Here is a 24,084-nt window from a genome sequence, read left to right as displayed (position 1 = left end):
TACTGCAGGTTGCTGGTGGGCTGCCGGTGTCCCAAGCAGCTCCATCCTCTTCGTCAGTCATTCTGGGGGTGCGGGCGCGGAGAAATGGGAAAGCCCACGTGGCTGCACTCTCTTTAAGTGAGTTGACATACTTTTAATCCTCATAATGGACTCTGAACCAATGGTAGGACTAGACACTGTTAGTGAAGTACATTTGGATATTTTTGTGCCCAGGTAAGATTTAGCCAAATAAATGTGGGCAAAATCATTTCTCTGATCCGTAAACAAAAGTTGTTAGTGATGTGATGGGTGGGCCCGGTATACACCATCTCCACTATGAAAAAAATGTATGCATGAAAAGTATAACTAACAATATTGTAAATCATGGTACTACAATAAAAACTATTTTTTAAAAAAGTGGAAGAACTCTATTTTTCCCACACCCTCACCAATCTGACATAGGGATGAAGGGGAGCCTGATTCCCCTCAAGTTTTTTTGCCCACTGTCTTCAGTGATAGCTCACTCAAATGAAAAAAGTTTCATTAGAAATAACTGATGTCCACCTAATTAGAGAGGGAGAACAAAAGGGAATACCCTGCCACAGTGGCAGGGTGGGGCGGGGGGGGGGGGCGGCGGAGATGAGATTATGGAGGGTAGGAGGGATGCTGGGTTTACTGGTGGTGGAGAACGGGCACTGGTGAAGGGATGGGTTCTCAAACTTTGTATGAGGGAAACATGAGCACAAAATTGTATAAATCTGTAACTGTACCCTCACGGTGATTCACTAATTAAAAATAAATAAATTTTTTAAAAAAGGAAATAGTTGATGTCAACACCTTTATTGCAAACCACAACACCTAATCAGAGAGAGAGATCAAAAGGGAATACCCTGCCATAGTGGCAGTGTGGGGTAGGGGGAGACGGGACTGGAGAGGGTGGGAGAGATGCTGGGTTTACTGGTGGTAGAGAATGGCACTGGTGAAGGGATGGGTTCTCGAACTTTGTATAGGGGAAACATGAGCACAAAAATGTATAAATCTGTAACTGTACCCTTCCGTTGATTCACTAATTAAAAATAAATAAATTATTAAAAAAAAAAGAAATAGTTGATGTCAGGGGCTGGAGTAATAGTACCGCGGATAGGACATTTTCCTTGCACGCGGCTGACCCAGGTTCGATTCCCAGCATTCCATATGGTCCCCTGAGCACCACCAGGAATAATTTCTGAGTGCAGAGCCAGGAGTAACCCCTGAGCATTGCTGGGTGTGACCCAAAAAGCAAAAAAATAAATAATAATAATAATAATACATTTTAAAAAATAGTTGATATCAGCACAGTTACACCTAAAAAAGCTTTGAGCTAAATATATGTCCCAGCAAAGTAGGGAAAGAAAATTAAAAGCCCACAAAAGCCCCCTCAAATTTCATGTAAGCAAGATTACAATCCATAAGTACATGTCACGGTGTGGGTCTTAGCCTAAACACCCTCCCCCAGCAAAAGAGACTTTGGAGAGAAAGTATTTAGTTAAGTAAAGAATAACAAAATAGGGGCCGGAGTGGTAGGACAGCGGGTAGGGCGTTTGCCCTCCACACTGCTGACCCGGGTTTGTCCCTGACATCCTATATGCCCCCTCCCCCCCACAGCATCGCCAGGAGTGATTCCTGAGTGCAGAGTCAGGAGTAACCCCTGAGCATCGCTGGGTGTGACCCCAAAAGCCAAAATAATAATAATAATAATAATAACAAAATACAGGGAAGAAATTAAAATATGATAGAGGATTCTTTTCAGACCTTCTTTGTTAATATAGAAACCACATGCAGCTTTTAAGAACTTAAAAGATAATTAAAGCAACTTCAGAACTGAACTTCTAGGGGCTGGAGAGATAGCACAGCGGGTAGGGCGTTTGCCTTGCACGCGGCCGACCCGGGTTCAAATCCCAGCATCCCATATGGTCCCCTGAGCACGGCCAGGGGTAATTCCTGAGTGCAGAGCCAGGAGTAACCCCTGTGCATCGCCAGGTGTGACCCAAAAAGCAAAAAAAAAAAAAAAAAAAAAAAAAAAAAAAAAGAACTGAACTTCTAGGGGTTTTGTATGTTGCTTGTTTTCTGTCTGGGGACTACAACAGCAGAGTTCAGGAATTCTTTCTGGCTCTGTATTCAGGGATCACTCTTGGCAGGACTCAGGGACCATATGTGCTGCCAGGGAGCGGATAAGGAGCTGCTGTGTGTCCACGTGGTATAGGAGATGTGGAGCCAGGCCCATTGACATGGCAAAGGTTGAGCATGGAGGCTGCTGGGGCCTCCCCGCTGTTCTTTTAAGCAACATCATTATGAGCCTGTGCCAATAGTAACCATATTCCAAGAATGAATTCAACATTCACTGTAATTATTAAGAAAACACACAACTGTGAAACCACAATAATCTTGATAGAAGAAGGAGCATACGACTTGTTTCTCTGACACATTTGTTTTGGCTGTACTCTTACAAAATCTATTGTTAAATACTAAGTTAAGCATCACTTTAGTGTAGTATAACAAATCCATTACAAGGGTATGGATAATCTCTCATATGAAGACCTGTCTACTATCCCCAGTTCTTTAATTCTCTCTATCCAACCCTTCACAGAAATTTCTCATAACAGGACTGGAGAGATAGCACAGCCGGTAGGGCGTTTGTTTGCCTTGCATGCGGCCAACCTGGGTTTGATTCCCAGAATCCCATATGGTCCCCTGAGCACCGCCAGGAGTAATTCCTGAGTGCAAAGCCAGGAGTAACCCCTGAGCATAGCCATGTGTGACAAAAGAAAGAAAGAAAGAAAAAGAAAGAAAGAAAGAAAGAAAGAAAGAAAGAAAGAAAGAAAGAAAGAAAGAAAGAAAGAAAGAAAGAAAGAAAGAAAGAAAGAAAGAAAGAAAGAAAGAAAGAAAGAAAGAAAGAAAGAAAGAAAGAAAGAAAGTTCTCGTAACACATTTTTCCTTAAGTTTCATGAACATACTGCTTCTTTATTTAGATGAAAATGAACTTCTCAGTCTGGAAAACCTTCCTACTTCCCACAGGAATACCTTATGAAGAGGATTAGAATGAATTTTGCCTGCCTCAGGTATATTATACAGCCTACCCATAACAATACCAACAACCTTTGTTTAGGGATCAGGAAAATGTGCTTTGTCCTGATTGAGGTCTCCAGCATGCAAGGCAAATGCCTTACTTGCTATCTTTACAGCCCTCAGAAATGTTTAAAATATTTTTACTTTAAATTTTATGAAATCTAAATAAAATTATGTTTGAGGAAAGCTTAACATCTGAATTGACATGCATTTTAATTATAAAATTCACGCTAGACTTTAGCCTTTATATGAGAAAAGTAATGTAAAATATCTCACAATTTAAATATTGATCACATATTAAATTTTTCTACATTAAATTTTGATTATACTTAGTAAATTATTGAAACTAATTTTGCTAGGATATTTTAGGGATGTTCTTATGAAATTTTAAAACCTGTATATGGCTTCTCAGAAGTACTCTAAATCCTCATTTTTCTGAAGAGAAAATTCACAATATTCTTCCCAGAATCACTACTTAATGGTGATTTCTGGAGACTGCACTTAAGAAACCTTTTCAGAGAGGCAACTGATGCTCAAAAACAAAACATTTTACCAAATCCCTACTCTCATGAGTAGTTTTAGTCTCATGAGGCTTCCAAAAGCCATCTCTGCTAATGTTTAGCCGCTAACTTGCCAACTCAGACAGGCCTTGGCTGGCACTGAAAATCTTAGCTTTCTCACCAGGAAAGTTATCATTTGAGAAATGGAAAAGTTATCATTTGAGAAATTCAGTAGGATTAATCTCTCCACCTTCTGCCTCCCTCTGCATACCTCTGTCCTCTGCTTATGATTCCCCAGCAGTGCCAGGAGTAACCCCTGAGCATCGCTGGGTGTGACCCAAAAAGAAAAAAGAAAAGAAAAAAATGTACAAAACACGTAAGAGAAGACTTCATACTGGAGCCAAAATCCTGAGAAGTTTTGGAACTGTTACATGACTAATTAAAAACTAAAAGTAAGAGACTGGGATATGGCTCGGTGGTATAGTACTTGCCTTGAATGTTTAATTCCTGACCTTGCCAATAAAAACAAACAAAAACTAAAAGCAATCACCCAAATTAAAACCATTGATCTGAGGCCATGGGACTAGCATAAAAATTAGGTTAGGAGTGAAGAAATAGGATAGTATAGTGGGTAAGGCACATGCCTTGCATATAGCTAAGCCGGGTTAGCATCCCGTATGGTCCCCTGAGCCCTGCCAGGAGTGATCCCTGAACTCAGAGCCAGGAGTAAGTCCTGGGCACCACTGGGTATGATCCCCGCCCTCTTCAAACTAAAAGTGATAAAATAAAAAGGATTACTTTCATTTGAATCTTTTCACTGACTTATCATTAATTTACAATTTTACAGAAGTTCAGAGGTGTAATTTCTACCACCAAAGTTCAGGGTTTCCGCACACACCATCAAAAACAAAACAAAACAAAACAAAACAAAACAAAAAACCCTTCTTCTCTTTCTTCCACCCCATTCCATCCTGTAACCACCCCTGTTATCATTGTTCTAGGAGTTCATCTTGTTATTCCCTGCCAGTTATTTGCTTTAGTAATTTATATTCTACATATGAGTGAAACCCTTTAGTAGTTCTCACTTCCTTACATATTTAGAGCATGGGTGTTGGGCCATGTCCAACAGTGCTTAGTGCTTTCTCCTGGCTCTGTGCCCAGGAGTCACTCCTGGTGTTGCTCAAGAAACAATATGTGGTGCGAAGGAATCTAATCAGGCTCTGCGACGTGCACCTTATGTCCTGTACTCTCTCTGACCCTTACATTATTACATGTTTATTCCACTTAACATAATTACCTCAAGATCCGTGCATTATATTCCAAGAGGAAAGATTTCATCTTTTTAAATGGCATAGCAGTATTCCATTGGGTAGATATACCCCAGTTTCTTTATCCAATCATCTGTGGATGGGCCATTAGATTGATTTCATATTCTAGTATCATGAATAATGCTGCCATAAACACAAACGTGCAACAGTCTTTCAAATTAGTATCTTTATGAATGCTTTTACATAATAAAATATTCTTTACTAATCATTTTAAAAGTCAGTTAAAGGAAAACATTGGAAGTGGATATCCTTAATAAAGCAGTAGAACAGTTTTCCTTTACTATCTCATAATGTATCATTTCCAGTTTCTCTCAGAGAGATGAAGGCATTCGTACCCTTCTTTCACATATTGCACTCCAGACTTTCTAGAAAGCACAGATTCATAACTGAGGATGGAAGACGAGTTGGGAAATTATCAATGTCAGGACATAATGGAAGTCAGAGAAGGTGGAGCACAAATAGGTTTAAAATATGTTCAAAATTATTGTTCTGGGGGCTGGATCGATAACACAGTGGGTAGGGCAAATGCCTTGCACACGGCCAACCCAGGTTCGATTCCCAGCATCCCATATGGTCCCCCAAGCACCGCCAGGAGTAATTCCTGAGTGCATGAGCCAGGAGTGACCTCTGTGCATCGCTGGGTGTGACCCAAAAAGAAAAAAAGAATCAAAATTATTGTTCTGACTGGCCATAGTAGCTATATTTTGAAATTTCAAAGAGTATTAAATCAAGGGTGTTTTGATTCTTAAAAGGGAGCACATGAATAGAAGTTTGATGGAGGCTAGAGTTATAGTACAGCAGGTAGGGTGTTTGCCTAGCACAGTGCATATTTGGGTTTGATCCCTGGGATCCCATATGGTTGGTTTCCCCGAGCACTGCCAGGAGTAATTCCTGAATACAGAGCCAGGAGAAACCCCTGAGCATTGCCAGGGATAGCCCCATAGCAAAACAAATGAAAACAGAAACAAAACCACAACAAAGAATACAAGTTTAAGGATTGCTTTCTTAAATCTACATGACTTTACATATGAGTGGAAACGTATAAGAAAAATGTCAGCTCACACTTGAGCAAACTAAAATGTACCCATTTGTCTACTAGGTTCTTTAATCAGAGTAAGCATAGAATTTAAACTTTGGTATATCCAAAGTAAAGGTCTTCCTATCTACATAAAGCATGACTATACTTATCACCTAAAGTAGATATACTTGAAAAGTAAATAGAGAATTTCAAACTTATAAGGTAGAAAACAATCTTAGGTTACTTTCTCTAGTCTTTTTTGTTGTTGTTGTTCATAAGAAGAATAACAGCTATCACATTTTAAACAAAATAATTGGAACCAATATTAGTAAAAGGCCACATTATATAGATACTTGAGGCATCACTTTACCACCGGTCTCAATAATTTCTAGGTCTAGGGAACATCAGAGTTGAAGATTAGGGAGAAGTTGGGAATTTCCTTAATCTGTTGGCAGCAGTCACCACGTAGAAATGTTTCTTGAGATAAGGAGAGAAAAAAAACATAAAATAGTATGCTTTTAGACCAATTTTAAAGAAGAAACAATAAAAGAACCTAAGCAAGTTTAGCTTACTCAAATGTGCTTCAAACTGATAACTTATAAGAGAAAACAAGATTCTAGCAAAATTATAGTGGAACAGTCACATAAATTTCAGAGGGCATATTTGGAACATGTTGACTTGTATTATAGTGAGTTATGTTATCTGCAATGGCATCTTTCAAATTGGGGTTTATGGCTTATAAAATTTAAAAATTAATTGGGTGGAATATAACAAGCAATTTTTCTGTGAGACCAAAGATTACAGAATAGAAAATGTCAAAATATATAGCACTCTTACTAAGTATGAATTTTTTTGCAAATGTACATGTCTGGGTTTCTTATTTCTAGGCTCTTTGGGCAAAGTGTTTTTGTTTTGTTATGTTTTTGTCACTGAAGACTTGAGTCAATACCCAAATATCAGGATCACCACAGTTTTAAAGATAGGGGGGTCCAGAGAAATAGTACCATGTGTAGGGTGTTTACATGGCATAAAGTTGATCAAAACGTGATTGCTAGAACACCAAATGGTCCCCTGAATACTGTCATGAGTGATTCCTGGTCACAGAGCCCATAGTAAGCCCTGAGCACCACCAGATGTGGCCCCAAAACAACAAACAACAACAACAACAAAAAGATTTTATGCCCATGGTATTAAAGAATTGTTGCAAACAAAATTTTCCAAAATGTGAAGGAATCAGGTCTCAAGCCCCAAATGTTTTCAAGGATTTCACTACTATTGTCATTGAGAAGTTAAGCTCAACTTTCCTTCTGTCATTCCAGGTGTCAACTTAGGTATTTTTATGCTATCATATTTGCTCTGTGGCATTTAAAAAAAATCAATCTAAGATAGTTTAACATGAAAATGAAAACTGGATTTTCCCTGAATAATCTCTCTTGATTAGAGTCAAAATGCAATTAAAAATTTAGCTACGATTCTTTTAAAGAATAGGTCAAGAAGGCAGAGACCACCTTTACTAAATGCAGAAAAAAATTACCTTCCATTTCCTCTGAGCCATGTATTTCTGCAGCAATAACTGAGATTTGAGACAGATTTTAGATTTTGAAGCTTTGGCAGGCAAATTATTCAGCCACTCATGTTTCAGGCACTGTGTGGCACTCATTCTGCAGCTGTGAAATCAAACATCAGTTGAGACTCTTAGATGAGGTTGCCTTTTCTGGCCATCCAAAAATATGTTCAGTTGGTAAAAAGCCAATAGATTAATCATTTAGGCAGATGCATGCCCCATACTAAAAAGGGAGCTCCTCATGTTTAAAATTCCCCTCCTTAAAAGTGGAAGAATGTCATCAGCAAATGTTCTGTGCCCTCTGCTGAGGGAACATATTCCAGTGATTAATCACCACCTCCCCGAGAAAGCTGGGGAGTTGAGGCAGCACGTAGGAGGCCAGCTTTGCCTGGAATTGCTCTTAAGAAGAGAAAGAACATGAAACTCAAAAAAGTCCTGATTTCTCTTCCCAGAAAAATAATATCAACTTGTTCATGTAACTTAGAAATAGTTTTCCTCTCACGTAACTGTAACTTCACAATCAGAAAGAAACAAAAAGCCCAGGAACAATAAGCTGTTTTAACACCCAAATTTTGGGTTTACCCCAGGCCATTTGCAGTTATTCCCACATATATACAAATCAGAAACAAAATGGCTCTGCTCAGAACTTGGATAAAATTGCTGAAAAGCAAGTAAAGATTTCTCATCTTATTCCAGGTAATAATACTTTTCCAGGTAATAATGCTTACATATATCAACCTTACAATGCTTACATATATTAAATTTCATATTAATATAGAAATAGTAGTGGTTGGAGTGATAGCACAGCGGGTAGGGCGTTTGCCTTGCACAAGGCCAACCTGGGTTCAATTCCTCTGCCCCTCTTGGAGAGCCCAACAAGCTACCAAGAGTATGTCGCCCGCACGGCAGAGCCTGGCAAGCTACCCGTGTTGTATTCTATATGCCAAAAACAGTAACAAGTCTCACAATGGAGATGTTACTGGTGTCCGCTTGAGCAAATTGGTGAGCAATGGGATGACAGTGATACAGTGAAATAGCAATAATTTGCAAAATAGGGCACTTTGTGACTATGGTCCTATCTTTTTAAAATTTTTATCATTGTTATTATTTTATTTTTTTGGTCACACCTGGCAATGCACAAGGGTTACTTTTGGCTCTGCACTCAGGAATTACTCCTGGCGGTGCTCAGGGGACTATATGGGATGCTGGGAATTGAACCTGGGTCAGCAGCGTGCAAGGCAACCCGCTGTGCTATCGCTCCAGCGATATGGTCCTTTCTAAACTCAGTGTAGGGGGCTATCATAGATAGCACAGCGGGTAGGGCGTTTGCCTTGCACGCGGCCGACCCGGGTTCAAATCCCAGCATCCCATATGGTCCCCTGAGCATGGCCAGGGGTAATTCCTGAGTGCAGAGCCAGGAGTAACCCCTGTGCATCGCTAGGTGTGACCCAAAAAGCAAAAAAAAATAAAAATAAAAATAAATAAAAAAAAATAAAACTCAGTGTAGATCTATGTCAATTTACAAGCAATCAACTGTTGTTACAATCCATTGTAAATTGATTTTATTTATCTCTTTTCCTGCCTCGTTTGTCACTCCAAAGAAACAGCAGACTAAAACTCCTCGACAGAATTGGTTTTGAGCTATGGCCTGATTTTACAACACCTTGACTTGTGGCCACAATCCAAATGGTTTATAAGAAACAAGCACTGAAGGGTACCTCTTCTCTTTGACCAGCAGTCGGGAAACAAAGTCCTTGGCCTCCTCTGTCAACCCTTCAAAGGTCTCAGCATCAAAATCCCAGCTACAATTCACAATGAAATTCATGGTCTCTGCATCTGTTTCCCCTAGAAATGGGGATAAACCACTGAGTCTAGAGGAGAGAAAGGACTGTTAGTATGAGGAAGCCGTATCTGCCAACCTGCATCAACAGGAGAGAGAAAAATCTTCTAAGACTCAAACTGAACTAACCAGAACCAGGAAGGTTCCAAAGAAAGGCATCTTCATAGCTTTCCCACAGGAAAAAGTCCAATTTGAAGGCAGGAATAGTATTCAAATAAACCCCCTGTTGGGCTCACATCTTTCTTCCTTACTCTAAGATAATGAGTTAATTAGAGTCCAGTCAAATGTGTTTAGTTATCAATGCATATTGATTTACTTATAAACAGTTTAGCAGGTCTGATTCAGTCTTTTTTTTTTTTTTTTTTTTTTTTTGCTTTTTGGGTCACACCTGGCGATGCACAGGGGTTACTCCTGGCTCTGCACTCAGGAATTACCCCTGGCTGTGCTCAGGGGACCATATGGGATGCTGGGATTTGAACCCGGGTCTGCCGCGTGCAAGGCAAACACCCTCCCCGCTGTGCTATCTCTCCAGCCCCTGATTCAGTCTTAAGATAAATAAGATGGCTTGACTACTACCCAGGTCTCAGGAACTGAAGGAAAACTGGCTTCCCTAAGCTCCTCCAAGATGAGAGGGGAAACAGACGCCATCTGGCTAACTTGGTGTCTCAAATTTCTCCTCTCTTGTGTAGCATACACACACACACACACACACACACACACAAAGTTCAGAGACACGGGGTAGCAATTGGACTACAATGATAGAACTGGGAGCAAAGTAGGACTTTGTTGGGTCTCAATCCACAGAAACATGAAGTGCATAGCAAGAGAGACAAGTACATAGATGATGCAGTGAACAGTGTGTTGCCTTCATCACTCTAATCCACCAAGCCTTCATATATTTGAGACTTTTCTCCTCGGGAACAGCTAAGGTTGCTCTATTCACCCAATTCTGAGGAACCGATGGCCGCAGGATCAGCCCACAAAGCAAGAGCAGCTATTGCGTATTGCATGAAAACTCCCAACACTCTCCTCAGTCAAATGGACTGAGGTGGGTCACAAAGCTCTTTTGCTAGATTGAGCTCCTATTACCCACAATGGTTACTGGATCAATAACACACTTTCCTGACTGCTTTTCTTCTCCATCTTACTTCCCTACTCCTCCATTTCTGTTTCCTGGAAATTACACCAAAATAGTTTGCTTAGTCGCCTGGCACTCACAGCATGTAGGTGATGACTCCCACACTCCACATGTCAGTGGGGAAGGAGACAAACTCATAGTTGACTACTTCCGGGGCGAGGAACTCAGGAGTGCCAAAGTTCACTTTTAGCTTCTCTCGGGGCTTATACCTGGGAGGAACAGAGAGCAGAGAAATGTGTGAGTGAGTCTGAGAGAATATGTGGATTGCTGGGATTCATTTCTGGTGGGTGCTAGACATTTTCCAGCCATTTCTCACAGGTTTTTTTTTAATGTTTTTTTTTAATTTTTTAAAATTTTTTATTGAATCACCATGTGGAAAAGTTACAAAGCTTTCACACTTAAGCCTCAGTTACACAATGGTCAAACACCCATCCCTTCACCAGCGCACATATTCCACCACCAAGAACCACAGTAAACCTCCTCCCTACCCCCCATCTCCCCAGCCGCCCACCCTGCCTGTGTAGTCGCACAGATTTTTTTTTTTTGTCTAAAACTCTTGTCCTCCTGCCAGTGTGATTTACTCAGGAATTAGCACATAACCAGGTCCCAAATTTAGACTTTTCCAAATCACTGAGCAAAATAGTTAAGATATTAAAAGAAAGAAAAGTTTACTATATCTTATTCATTATGCAGCTATGCGAGTGAACACAGACAAACTGAGTAAAGGTTGTATATTGTAGAATTCTCTGTTGGCTTGTTGAAGAAATGAAAATAAGAATTCTTATAAAAGGAAATATGTTCTGTATGAGAAATACAAATCACTGTAGCACTGTATAGCACTGTCATCCTGTTGCTCATCGATTTGCTCGAGCAGACACCAGTAACGTCTCCATTGTTAGACTTGTTGCTACTGTTTTTGGCATATCGAATATGCCACGGGTAGCTTGCCAGGCTCTGCTGTGTGGGCGGGATACTCTCAGTAGCTTGTTGGGGTCTCCGAGAGGGACGGAGGAATCGAACCGCATGCAAGGCAAATGCCCTACCTGCTGTGCTATCACTCCAGCCCTGAGAAATATGAATCAAAACTATAAAAATAGATCATTTCATGCCATCAGGGTAAAAAAATAATAGAAGATAATAAGGGTTGGCTAAAGTGTAAAGAAATTAAAACCTTTGTTAGTAGGAATATAAAATGGCACATCTATATAGTAGTTCATCAAAATATTTAAAATGTGGTTAGTTTAAGTAATAAATTCCACTTCTGATATATATCTAAGATAATTAAGCCAGGTCTCAATAAGTTTATTTGCACCCTTGTTCTAGCAACATTATTTGCAATATCAATAAAGTAAGAATAAGCTAAGTATCCAAGATGGATGAGTGAATAACAAAAATGTGACATATACATGCAGTGAAGGACAGTGATTGGTCGGTGGGGGTTAAATCCCTGAGACAACAGTTAAAGGAAGCAGTTATTCTGGTGGAGAGTGTGGTGTTGGAATGTTGTATGCAGTGAAACCCTGTCATTAGCAGTCCTGTGATTACTGTTATTGAATCACAGCGATTCAAATAAAAAACTTGATCATTTTTGGCGCTGGAGTAATAGCACAGTGGATAGGGCATTTGCTTTGCACGTGGCGGACCCGGATTCGATTCCCAGCATCCCATATGGTCCCCGATCACCGCCAGGAGTAATTCCTGAGTGCACAGCCAGGAGTAACTCCTGAGCATCGCTGGGTGTGACCCAAAAAAAAAAAAAACTTGATTATTTTTTAAAAGAAGGAAAATTCTGGTACATACTTCAATATGGATGAATATTATGCTGAGTAAAATAAGCTAGTGATAAAAAAATAAATACTGTACAATTCTACTTATATAAGACACCTAGTAAAATTCATTGATTTAGAGAGTAGAATGGTGGTTTCCAGGGCCTGGAAACAGGAGGAAAACTGCTGATTAATGAGTATAGTGTTTCAGTTTTGCAAAATTAAAAAACAATCTGGAGGGGCAGGAGCAGTAGTACAGCAGGTAGGGAGTTTGCCTTGCACGTGGTCGACCTGGGTTCAATTCCCAGAATCCTATATGGTCCCCCGAACACCGCCAGGAGTAATTCCTGAGTGCAGAGCCCCGGAGTAACCCTTGTGCATCACCAGGTGTGACCCAAAAAGCAAAAATTTAAATTAAATTAAATTTTAAAAATCTGGAGATTAGTTACACAATAATAAGAATATACTTAACACTACTAAACTGATTTTAAAAATTGTTGGGAATTTTGATTACTGTCACCTAAAAGCAAAGCAACTTTGTTTTTCTCAATATACCTTTAAAGTTTTAAAACTTCATATTTGGTCAAGCTGAGATTTTTAAAAATTTTATTTTGTACTGGAATGATAATACAGCAGGTAGTATGTTTGCCTTGCATGCAACTGACCCAGGTTTGACCCCCAGCGTCCCCTCTGATCTCCTGAGCCTCTAGAGTGCAAAACCAGGAGTAACACTGAGCACTACTGTATCTGACTCCAAAACCAAAGAAACAAACAAACTTCAATATAATTTCTGCAATTAAAAGTTTACAACCTGATTTTTCATATCAACAAACTACTAGCACATCTTAGTAAAAGTCTGCATTTTGAATTGTTAAGATGATAAACTTGATGCTATTTGAATTTATTACAATTACAAAAATAAATATTAGAAATGAATAGGCAGTGCACTAAATGATTATCAGGACAATGAAAATACTGTGTGACATTATAATAATGAATAATATGTCATTATGAATTTGTCCAGATCCATAGAATGTACCACTTAACAGTGAATCCTATTGTAAATGATGGAACTCAAATGACTGTTATATTATCAGTATAGGTTTGTTAGGGCTGGAGTGATAGCACAGCGTGTAGGAGTTTGCCTTGCATGTGGCTGACCCAAGTTCAATTCCTATGCCCCTCTTGGAGAGCCCAGCAAGCTACCAAGAGTATCTCGCCCACACAGCAGAGCCTGGCAAGCTACCCGTGGCATATTCGATATGCCAAAAACAGTAACAACAAATCTCACAATGGAGACGTTACTGATGCCCGCTCGAGGAAATCAATGAACAACGGGATAACAGTGATAGTTTTGTTATAACAAAACCTACTTTTTTTTATTATTAGACTTCTGTTTTAAGTTTTCTTTTCATCTTTTATTAAAAAATAATCAATAAATAAAACTGCATTACTAAAATATACAAGTACTTATTCACATATACATATGATTATCACCAAATCAAGATGATTATCACAGACTTCATCTAACATATTTAACTGTGTGTGTACTTAGTGATGAAATGATTAATGCCTATCCTTAGCAACTTTTATTTTATTTTATTTTATTTTTTTTATTAGTTTATTTTTAATTAGAGAGTCATCGTGAGGGTACAGTTACAGATCCATACATCTTTGTGCTCATGTTTCCCCCATACAAAGCAAAACCTACTTTTGTTATAAACAAAAGTCCCTCTTGGAATGAAGGCTATGTATGAAGAGGACATGAAATATGTAGTAAATATCAATATATTACCTTCAAATTGACTATAAACTTAAAAACTGATCTAAAAATATTATGTTAATTAAAGATGTTCCTATTTTCCAGTCACCAAGAGTTATACACTTATGTGAATATCTTTTAATCTTCAGAACAGTTCTGACATTGATCACTGTTCCCGTATTACAGATGGTGTGATTTCTAACTAGAGAGGAATAAAACCCTTTAACAATGTGCCTTGCTTTCCTTAAATTGATGGGATGGGTTTTTGAAGAGCATTCTCCTCACTTCCAACTTTTCTGAAAGTCAGGCAAGTGCAGCCCCAGAGTTAACACAGCCTACACTCTTCAAAGAGAGAATAAGGAGGAGAAAGCCAGAGAGGGAAGAGTATCAGCCTTCTGCTGACAGCCTGCTCCCGCACTGCACTAACTCAGAGGAATTATTCCCACAATGTATTTTTGCTCCTCTTACTGGGCTTGCTCATGAGAGCTGCTTTGAATGTGGGTGGAAGTGACAGTGGGACAATTCCAAGCTTGGCTTTAAAAGGCTACATGTTTGTTCCTCTGCCATTATGATTAGGCAAGAATAAGAGACGAATGGAGCAGCCAGTTCTGCTTGTTGGCTCAAGTCCAGCTTAATTTATATCATGACATCCAACCATTAATGGGAAAGTAAACGGCCACAATCTGATTTATGGCTAAAAATAGCAACAAATCTTAATTTGTCACATTTACCAATTTTCATAGTGTAAATACTGATTTCACTATAGACAGTTTCAAAGTAGATCATGGTGTTACTGAATACAGGACTGGGATGAATGTACAATAGCATATCATTCTGTAGTACTTCTACCATCGAGATACAGCAGGCATGATAGTCTGATGAATATAAATAATAGTCACGTGTTACTTAATGACATATTGGCTCTAATAGACTATACTATACCATATTGTGGGATATGTCTTCTAGATTTGTATAGTTATAATTTATGACATTTATAATACTTTATATTTTTATGTATTTAAGTGAAGTAAAAATAATGAAAAAGTAATACATTTAAGATGTTTAATGAATGATTTAAGTTTACACAACATATTTTTTAATGGTAGCCTTATTTAACAACCAGCTTACATAACTCTTTATTATGAGCGATATGAGTTGGATTCGATATACCAATCCCCAGCTGACAAAAAAAAATGTATGGGCAAGAATAAGTAACTATTTTAAGCCACAGCCTTTGGGGTGATTTGTTATACAGTTATACAGTGTCACTGAGGCAACAGCTAATAAATTCCTTCAAAGCTACATCAAAACACCTAACAGGAGAATTGAAAAGATAGTACAACAAGTAAAGCACTTGCCTTGCACACAGTCAACCAGGGTTTTGATCCCTGGCACCCTATAAGGTCATCTGAGCAGACCAGGAATAATAGCTGCATGCAGAGCCAGTAGTAAGCTTCAATCACAGCTATATATATATATATACATATATATATGTATGTATATACACACATATATGTATATATACACATATATATGTATATATACATATATATGTGTATATATATATATATGCCTCACTTTGCCAAAAAATAATCATCTACCAAGACCCTCTCTCCAGACTTCAGACTTCTGGATCAAGATGCCTATTGATCATAGGGTCATAGATGAGGTCACAGCCTCATCAAAGGGTAATCGCCTCCTTGCCATCACAAACGATCTGTCAAAATAGGGTTTAAATTCAAATATGAGACTAGACTGGAAAATCAAGAGGCCTACCCCTATACTCAACAAGCTAAACTTCAATAAGATAATTCTCATTCTCTCCCCATTTTTTATTTCCGGCATGTTCCTATCAAAACCCACTCTGGCTATTCTGCCGAGCTTAGAGTGACCCGCTCCCTCTTGGCTGAGTGATTTAGTTCTGAAGATTTGCATGTGGTCTTCTACTACTAGACACTCTTCCACCATAGAAAACAATGCTCACATCCCTTAATAGCCCCTCTCAGTGACACAACTTTACTTTCTATAGTTTTTATTAAGAGAAAAATTAACATTTCTTTCCTTTTCATAAACATCTAATTTTTCTGTGTTATGCTCTCTCAACTTGCATAGTGTCCCACAGTTTCTTTCTTTTGAAAACACACATTTGCTAGAAAATAGGCCAATTTGGCAAAAAATGACTTGTTAATGATACTTTTGCCAAATTCCCAGTTTGACAGATTACTGATGATGTTCTGACATATTTCTTTTATGTTACATCCAGAATTTGTGAATCTGTTCACCCAGAACAGTTTCTTAAGGATCATCTGTTTCAGATACCTACACTTCTCTAAGACCCAACAGTTTGATATGGGTGCCCTTTTTTCCTTCAGTGTGGCTTCTGGTGTTTATTTTATTTTATTAATTATGTGTCCTAGGTTTTGGGTCAATTTAGCAGTGCTCAGTTGTGTGCTAATTGGCATTCAGTTTACTCCTGGTAGGTTCGAAGGGGTGTATGGGATTTAGGAGATCGAACCTGGGTTGGTTACATGCAAAGCAGGCACCCTACCCACTTCCTCCAGACCCATCCTGGTGTTTATTTTAATTGGCGCTCTGTCTTTGGTCCTACCAGAAAAAAAATGTTGTTTAGGATAGGTTTGTGACTAGCTAATTTTGGTAAATTGGCTTACAACTTAAAAGCCCAAACAGGTAAGACACAAGGCCTTTAGAATGATGTTCCAACTTCTGAGGCTAACATTCGAGACTCTTTATTGGTGTCCTAATTCTCTACCATATCTTTCTCCTCCAACCCTACCCACAACCTCTGCCTTTCTCAGACCAGTCTGGTGACATGACATGGAGACACTATTATCACAACTCCTAATCCCTGATGCCTCTCCTCCAGATAGAGCTAAACTGGAACTTGAAAATCAACTATATCAAGTCTGTCTGCCGTCAGTGATGCTATATCGGTAGCTTAAAGTTGGCCAAAGTTAGCAAATTAGCCCTCCCCCACTGCAAGTCACTACATATTTACCCGAGTATTATTGCCTGCAGCAATAAGCTTTCCCACCCATCCTTTTTGGCTACTCAAAGATTTCCAATATTCTAGTAGACTTACAAGTTTACCTCTTGCTCTGAATTCACAGTACCTCACTGTAAATATTCATTTGGCAATTGGTTATCAAACCTTTTGGAGGCTACAGCATATATATTATTCACATTCTCAATGAGGACACTATTCCCCTATAGGCATAAACATTAGTTCGAGGGAGGGTAGCTATGACAATGGTTTGTGGCTCTCCAAAGGGCCACAGCACATAAACAGATGCATGGGCAATCTGGACATTAATTTTTATAGGGAGCATGCCTGCCTAGAATCACTAAAGAAATGCCTAAATAGGCCCTTGAGAGGCAGGCAGTGATAATGAGTAATAGGTTGAAAAGCACTGTTCTGATACAAGATACTTGTATGTGAAATGCATCATAGTTTTATAAGACACTATTTGGAAAAATATTAAGCATTTTAAATTTATTTTTATTTTTATTTTTTTGCTTTTTGGATCACACCCAGCGATGCTCAGGTCACTCCTGGCTCTGCACTCAGGAATTACCCCTGGCCATGCTCAGGGGACCATATGGGATGCTGGGAACCGAACCAGGGTCGGCCGCGTGCAAGGCAAACGCCCTACCCGCTGTGCTATCCCTCCAGCCCCTTAAGCATTTTTTAATGCTATGAGTTGAACAAGAGCTTTAAGGGTGGTATTGTGCATGAAATCCAGCACACTGGGTAATAAACATCCTGAAAATGGTGTGGGATATGAACTTCACCATACTATTCCTCTGATGACATAAAACGTGGCTCCTATCCATCATGCGGGCACTGAAGATATAGTTCCCTCTGACAAAGAGGTAAGTTACCATTTCTATCTGAGTGAAGGAGGGTGACCTAGGAAGTCCTCCGCTGTTATTTTGAATGTCACCTCTGGGAGGCAGGCGTAGGGTGCCAGAAACTACACTAGAACGAGCAGCTTTATCTCCATGGGAACAAGACTGATTTTCACCACTTACGGATGGAGTGGAGGATGTTTTGAATCTCAAAGAGTAGTTAAAAAAAAATCCACCAGATTCTTTATGGAAAACTACCATCAAGATAAGAGAACATGGTATTTCCTTTCTGGTTTTGTGCCTCATCTAGTAGCGCTTAGGGGCTACTCCCAGCTCCAGGGGTCACTCTTATGGGTTCTCAGGAGCAAACCCAAGTCCTCCCATGCAAAGCCATGTGCTCCAGCACACTGGGCCATCTCCAGTTCAGTAAGAGGAGTTTTTCAAAAGCTGAAAATTCAGATGTGAAAATATGTGGTTCCTAGAACAATCTCATTCTTGATGGAAAATAAATTCCGGACGTAGCCTGGGAAACAATACTTAGCACTTCTGTGGATTGTAGATGCCTGAAAATTTGGGGGATGGCTCATTTCAATGACTAGGGTCTGTGCTATCACTGCTAAACTCATGTCTCTGTATACATGTCAAGACAAGATCTCGACAGAGGCATAGATTTCACCATACACGTGACTGAACAGCATTGCACAGGAGACCACTGACTTTATAATATTTCAATTTATTTATTTGGGGGATTTTGGTCCCTCTTGGTGATGCTCGGGACTTACTCCTGACTCTGTGCTCAGGGATCACTCCTGGTGGGCTTGGGTGACCGTATGGAGGGTAGGGGATGGAATCCAGGTTGGCCACATGCAAGGCAAGCGCGCTACTTGCTGTACTATCTCTCTGGCCCTACGGTATTTTTAAATTATATACAAGGCCTGAGGATTTGTCCTAGTGGTAAAGTGAATGCCTTATATATATACATTAGACCTGTATTTAATCTCCAGTGCTGCAAAAAAAAAAAAAAAACTCCAAGTTATATACAGTGACCACTTTCTGCTCAAAATTTGAGACCTTCACCATTCTCATAGGATGGGTCTCACATTGATACATTATTTAATGTAACCTTCATAAATGCTCGATGCCAGCAGTTACCTCACAATGTCAACATTTCTCCAAGTCCTGAGTAGCTCCAGAACCACTTATCTATGGCGCCTCCTTACGCTGGCACACACACACTTTCCTATCTAACCTCGTCCTTTCCTGGAGGGCAGTGGCGGTGTTGAAGCATCACACAGGCATCACAGAAGGCCTGGGGCGTGATTAAAACTGAGTTGCCCAACTCCCCCATTCAGTATGCTCCCATGAGTCATCCCTCCCTTTTATGCTCAGATAGATGATTTAAAGTACAGTTCATCATTCTTTTAAGGATAAGCAGAACCCACAGTCAAAGCCATCTCCATAGCAGTAACATGCCCGTGTACACCGTTGAAAAACTTAACCCTCTCAATTTCTGTGTGTCAGTCCCCACACTAAAAACTTGACTTCATCGTGAGTAACCATACATAAGAAAGCTACAAAGAAGACTCAAGGACTTTTTTCAAAATGCAGAAATACGTCATCCTTACCTTTTGGCCAGCCCAAAGTCAATGATCTTAATTTGATGTCCTGTCTGATTGACACACAGTATGTTCTCCGGCTGGGAAAGAAAGAGAAATCTGCTTTGCTCAATCAATAGCCAAGAAGGTCTCCAGTTATTACACTGGTCAATAAAACCCTGTTTCTCGGACCCCCATTGAAAGGAATGGCTCAGGAGAGTAGGCAACAAGAAAGGATATTATGGGGCATGGGGAATTGGAGGATTCCTACCCTATGGAAAAGGCGTGGTCTCGACTCAGCTCCAGTCCCTGACTACCTTACAGGTACTCAACAGTCAGAGTCCTCCTGCCTAGAGATAAAGCAGAAATCTAAGTTTTTGTTTTGTTTTGTTTTTTGCTTTTCAGGTCACATCCAGTGATGCACAGGGGTTACTCCTGGCTCTACACTCAGGAATTACTCCTGGCGGTGCTGGGGGACCATATGGGATGCTGGGAATCGAACCTGGGTCAGTTGCGTGCAAGGCAAATGCCCTACCCGCTGTGCTATCACTCCAGCCCTGAAATCTAAGTTTTTATGTGAAATTTCTATGCCTGAAGTGTGGACAACTAAATCAAATTTAAATACACATTTGTCATGTGTGAAAGTCAAACGTAATACATCCGTGATGTCTATTTGGTCCAGAGCTGCTTATTTGACTGTTGGCTTGGAATAGAGACATCAAACTCTACTCATTATCATTATCAGGCAATTTCTCAAAAATACCAGTGGCAAGTCCTCAATCCCAACTAAGTATATCACAGTCCCAGAGGTAGGATCAAAGTTTCACTAATCTGTTCAAAGACATCAGAACTGTCAAATGTCAACCTACTATTCTTGATGACATCTGTGACCCATAAGATAGAGGTAGTTGTCTTACACTTTTCTTGAGTCTGAGTTTGAGCTTCTAGAATATATAAATAAGCCTTACAACTCAATGATTAAAACCAATTTTAATGGTCACAATGTTTCAATAGGTATTTATCCAGTGAAGATATACATAAATAAGTACATAAGATTCTCAACATTATTTACTACAGAAATGTAAGTCAAACTCACAATGAGATTCTATTTATATCTGTTAGATTAATGAATATTAAATTTTGATTTATTTATTTAGTCTTGGGTTGGAGCGATAGTCCAGTGGGTAGGGCGTTTGCCTTGCATGAGTCAGAGAACCTGAAACTATGCTTGATGCTTGTGCAAGGCAAATTTGATGGGTAGGGGTTGAGGGTAGACAGAGAACTTGTGATAGAAAGGAGCTGGTGATCCAAAGCCCAGTATCTGAGCTGTGTACCCCTCAGTCAACCTCTACCCATTTCCGAAGCACCAGTGTCTCCATCTGTAAAGTAGGTCTTATAACCTCCTCCTGCCTCCTCCCAATGGAGGATGAGGATCAAATGATGTAATACGCAAAAAACACTTCACAATTTGCAAAACAAATGCCAGGTATTGTTTTTCCCAGAAAAAGTATTTTTTTAATTATTGCTATTTATGTTGTAGTGTAATTCTTCACCTAGATGCAAGAAAAGTTATTATTTAATTTTTTTAAATCTCCATGCTCTCTTTATGTCTAGAACCACACATTCCAACAGAACTATAATGTGAGTGGTGCACATATTTAATTCTTTTCTAGCATAGCAACATTTAAAAAAAACAAAGAAATAAAAAGTATATATAACAGTAGTAATAAAATAATATAAAATTCACTATTTAAAAATATGTAACTGTTATTTTCAGTATATTCACATGATGTATAATGAACATCATCCTAATTTTAAAACATTTATATCATATAAAATTACTCATTCATCAGCAGTCACTTTCATCTTTAGTTTCTGGCAACCACTGATGTATTTTCTGTTTCTGTGAATTCATATCATGTAATCATTAAAATGTGACCTTCTGCATATGGCTTATTTTGCTTGGGATAATGTTTTTGTGGTCCATCCTATTGTAATTTCATTACTTCATTCCTTTTCATGGTTAAGTAATATTTCATTGTGAGGATATCTTGTTTTTATATTCATTACCTTGTGAACATATAGTTCATGTTCAACTTTGTGGTTATTCTATGTTTTTACTTACAAAGTTTTGTGTCAACTTATATTTTCCATTTTTCTTCACAATGAGTGAAATTCAGGTAACTAACTTAATAGTTTATTCAATTTTTAGCATTTTGGGAAATGTCAAAACTATTTTCTTTTTTTTTTTTGCTTTTGGGGTCACACCTGGCAATACCCCTGGCGGTGCTCAGGGGACCATATGGGATGCTGGGATTCGAACCCGGGTTGGCCGCGTGCAAGGCAAATGCTCTACCCGCTGTGCTATCGCTCCAGCCCCTCAAAACTATTTTCTAAAGTGGAATTACAATTCTACAATATCATCAGTAATGTAGAAGAATTCCAATTTCTCTATATCTAGCCAAGCTCATTATTATCCATCTTTTAAATTTTTTATTTTGTAAGGCCAGAGAGAGCATAAGAGTTAAGACTCTTGCCCTGAATGTAGTTATTTCTGGGTTTAATCCCTGGCACTACATGTGGCACGCTAGCATCACCAGGAAATAATTTGTAAGCACCACACCAGGAGTAGCTTCTGAACACAGCTGGTTGTAGTCCCCCAAAGCCTAAATAATCACTGTATCACTGTCATCCCATTGCTCATCAATTTGCTCGAGTGAGCACCAGTAACGTCCCCATTGTGAGACTTATTGTTACTGTTTTGGGCATACTGAATACACCCCGAGTAGCTTGCCAGGCTCTGCCGTGCAGGCGGGATACTCTCGGTAGCTTGCCAGGCTCTCCGAGAGGAGCGAAGAGATTGAACTCTGGTCGGACTTTGCAAGGCAAATGCCCTACCCGTTGGGCTATTGCTCCAACCCAAGACTAAATAAATAAATCAAAATTTAATATTCATTAATCTAGCAGATATAAATAGAATCTCATTGTGAGTTTGACTTACATTTCTGCAATAAATAATGTTGAGAATCTTATGTACTTATTTATGTATATCTTCACTGGATAAATATCTATTGAAACACTGTGACATTAAAATTGTTTTTAATCATTGAGTTGTAAGACTTATTTATATATTCTAGATACATGTACTTTATAATATATGTGACTTTGAAATATTTTCACATTCTATTGATTTTTGCTTTTGTAATGGTGTTCTTTGGAGTTAGGCACTTTTTATTTTATTTTATTTTATTTTATTTTATTTTATTTTATTTTATTTTATTTTATATTTTGACCACTCCCCACAGAGAAGCTCAAACCCAGGGTTTGCTAGTGTAAAGAAAGCCTCCCTGCCTTCTGAGTCATCTCCCCAGCATGTCTTTGTTTATTTGGAGGTGCAATCCTTGGCAGTGCTCAGGGGCTTCACCCAACTGTATACAGCTGTTCTTGATGGTGCTGAGGGGACCATGCAGTTTGGGGATTGAACCCCAAACTCTCTCTCCATGCAAATTAAACACTTCAGCCTCTTAGGCTGTCTTTCATCTTGCTGGTATCCTTTGAAATATACGTGTTTTTAATGTTCATGAGACTTGTCTCTTTATTTTCTACCTTGTATTTTTGAGTATATCTAAGAAACCATTACTTAGTCCAGACTAATTTGGCCTCCTGCCCACTTTTCATTCATAGATTACCTTCTAGAAATCTATCTTCCTTAAGTTATGGATATAAAGAAAGTGTCACATCAGTTGCACCCAAAGCTATATCATCCCCCTTGTATTTCTCAGTATCCCACAGATGTAAGTATTGCCCGCTTTGGGAAAAACTGACCTAGTCTGAGTAAGGAAACTTTATTATCTTTCTCCGAAGATTTATATGTTTTTTCAATTTTTTAATTTTATTGAATCACCATGAGATAGGACATTACAAAGCTATTCATGATTGAGTTTCAGTCATACAATGTTCCAATACCCATCCCTCTACCAGAGTAATTTACTAGCACCAATGTTCCTCCCCAGTCTCCCTCCCATCCTCTGAGTCACCCCCAACCCACCCTCTGCCTCTGTGGCAGGCACCTCTCTCTCTCTCTCTCTCTCTCTCTCTCTCTCTCTCTCTCTCTCTCTCTCTCTCTCTCTCTCTCTCAGACTTATATTTTTGACTCTTACATTTTGGACTCAACCACTTTGAACAAATTTTATGCAAAAAATTTGGTGTCTAATATTTTTATTTTAGCTTGTTTGTTATTTGGAGCCACACCCAACAGTGCTCAAGGCTCACTCCTGGCTCTGCATTTAGGGATCCCGCCTGACAGGGCCTGGAGTACTTATTGTATATGGTGTTGTAGATAAAACCTACCTCAGGCAAGTGCAAGGAATGTGCCTCTCTGGCCCTGCTATTCTTTTGCATGTGGAAATTAAGTATGTTGGCCCAGCACCATTTGTTGAAAACGCTATTCTCCCCTATTAAATTGTCATTGCTTTTCTGCATTGCAAAAAAAAAAATTTCAATGATTTTTTTACATTGCTGTAAAAAATTAATTGATGATAAATGTAAGTGATTATTTAAATTTTCACTTATTTGCTTGTATCCTTTTGTGCAGCTTAATAGTAAGGTTTAAAATTAGGTCA

General features: G+C 39.1%; 1 protein-coding gene across 2 annotated transcripts in view; it reads right to left on the bottom strand.

Moving 5' to 3' along the window:
• Window positions 1-4,502: 4,502 nt before the first annotated feature.
• Window positions 4,503-24,084, bottom strand: part of MYLK3 (myosin light chain kinase 3) — a 63,316-nt gene continuing 43,734 nt past the window's right edge. For both annotated transcript variants that reach the window (XM_055145804.1, XM_004600973.2), the window contains exons 9-13: window positions 19,493-19,563; window positions 10,553-10,681; window positions 9,213-9,365; window positions 7,465-7,597; window positions 4,503-6,407 (exon numbers count right to left, since the gene is read on the bottom strand). In XM_055145804.1, coding sequence (XP_055001779.1) covers window positions 6,348-6,407; window positions 7,465-7,597; window positions 9,213-9,365; window positions 10,553-10,681; window positions 19,493-19,563 — 546 coding nt within the window. In that variant the 3' untranslated portion in view covers window positions 4,503-6,347. The remainder of the gene's footprint in view (window positions 6,408-7,464; window positions 7,598-9,212; window positions 9,366-10,552; window positions 10,682-19,492; window positions 19,564-24,084) is intronic.

Source organism: Sorex araneus, chromosome 8, assembly GCF_027595985.1.
Source record: "Sorex araneus isolate mSorAra2 chromosome 8, mSorAra2.pri, whole genome shotgun sequence".
Taxonomy (NCBI): domain Eukaryota; kingdom Metazoa; phylum Chordata; class Mammalia; order Eulipotyphla; family Soricidae; genus Sorex; species Sorex araneus.
This window is presented reverse-complemented; position numbering and strand designations above follow the sequence as displayed.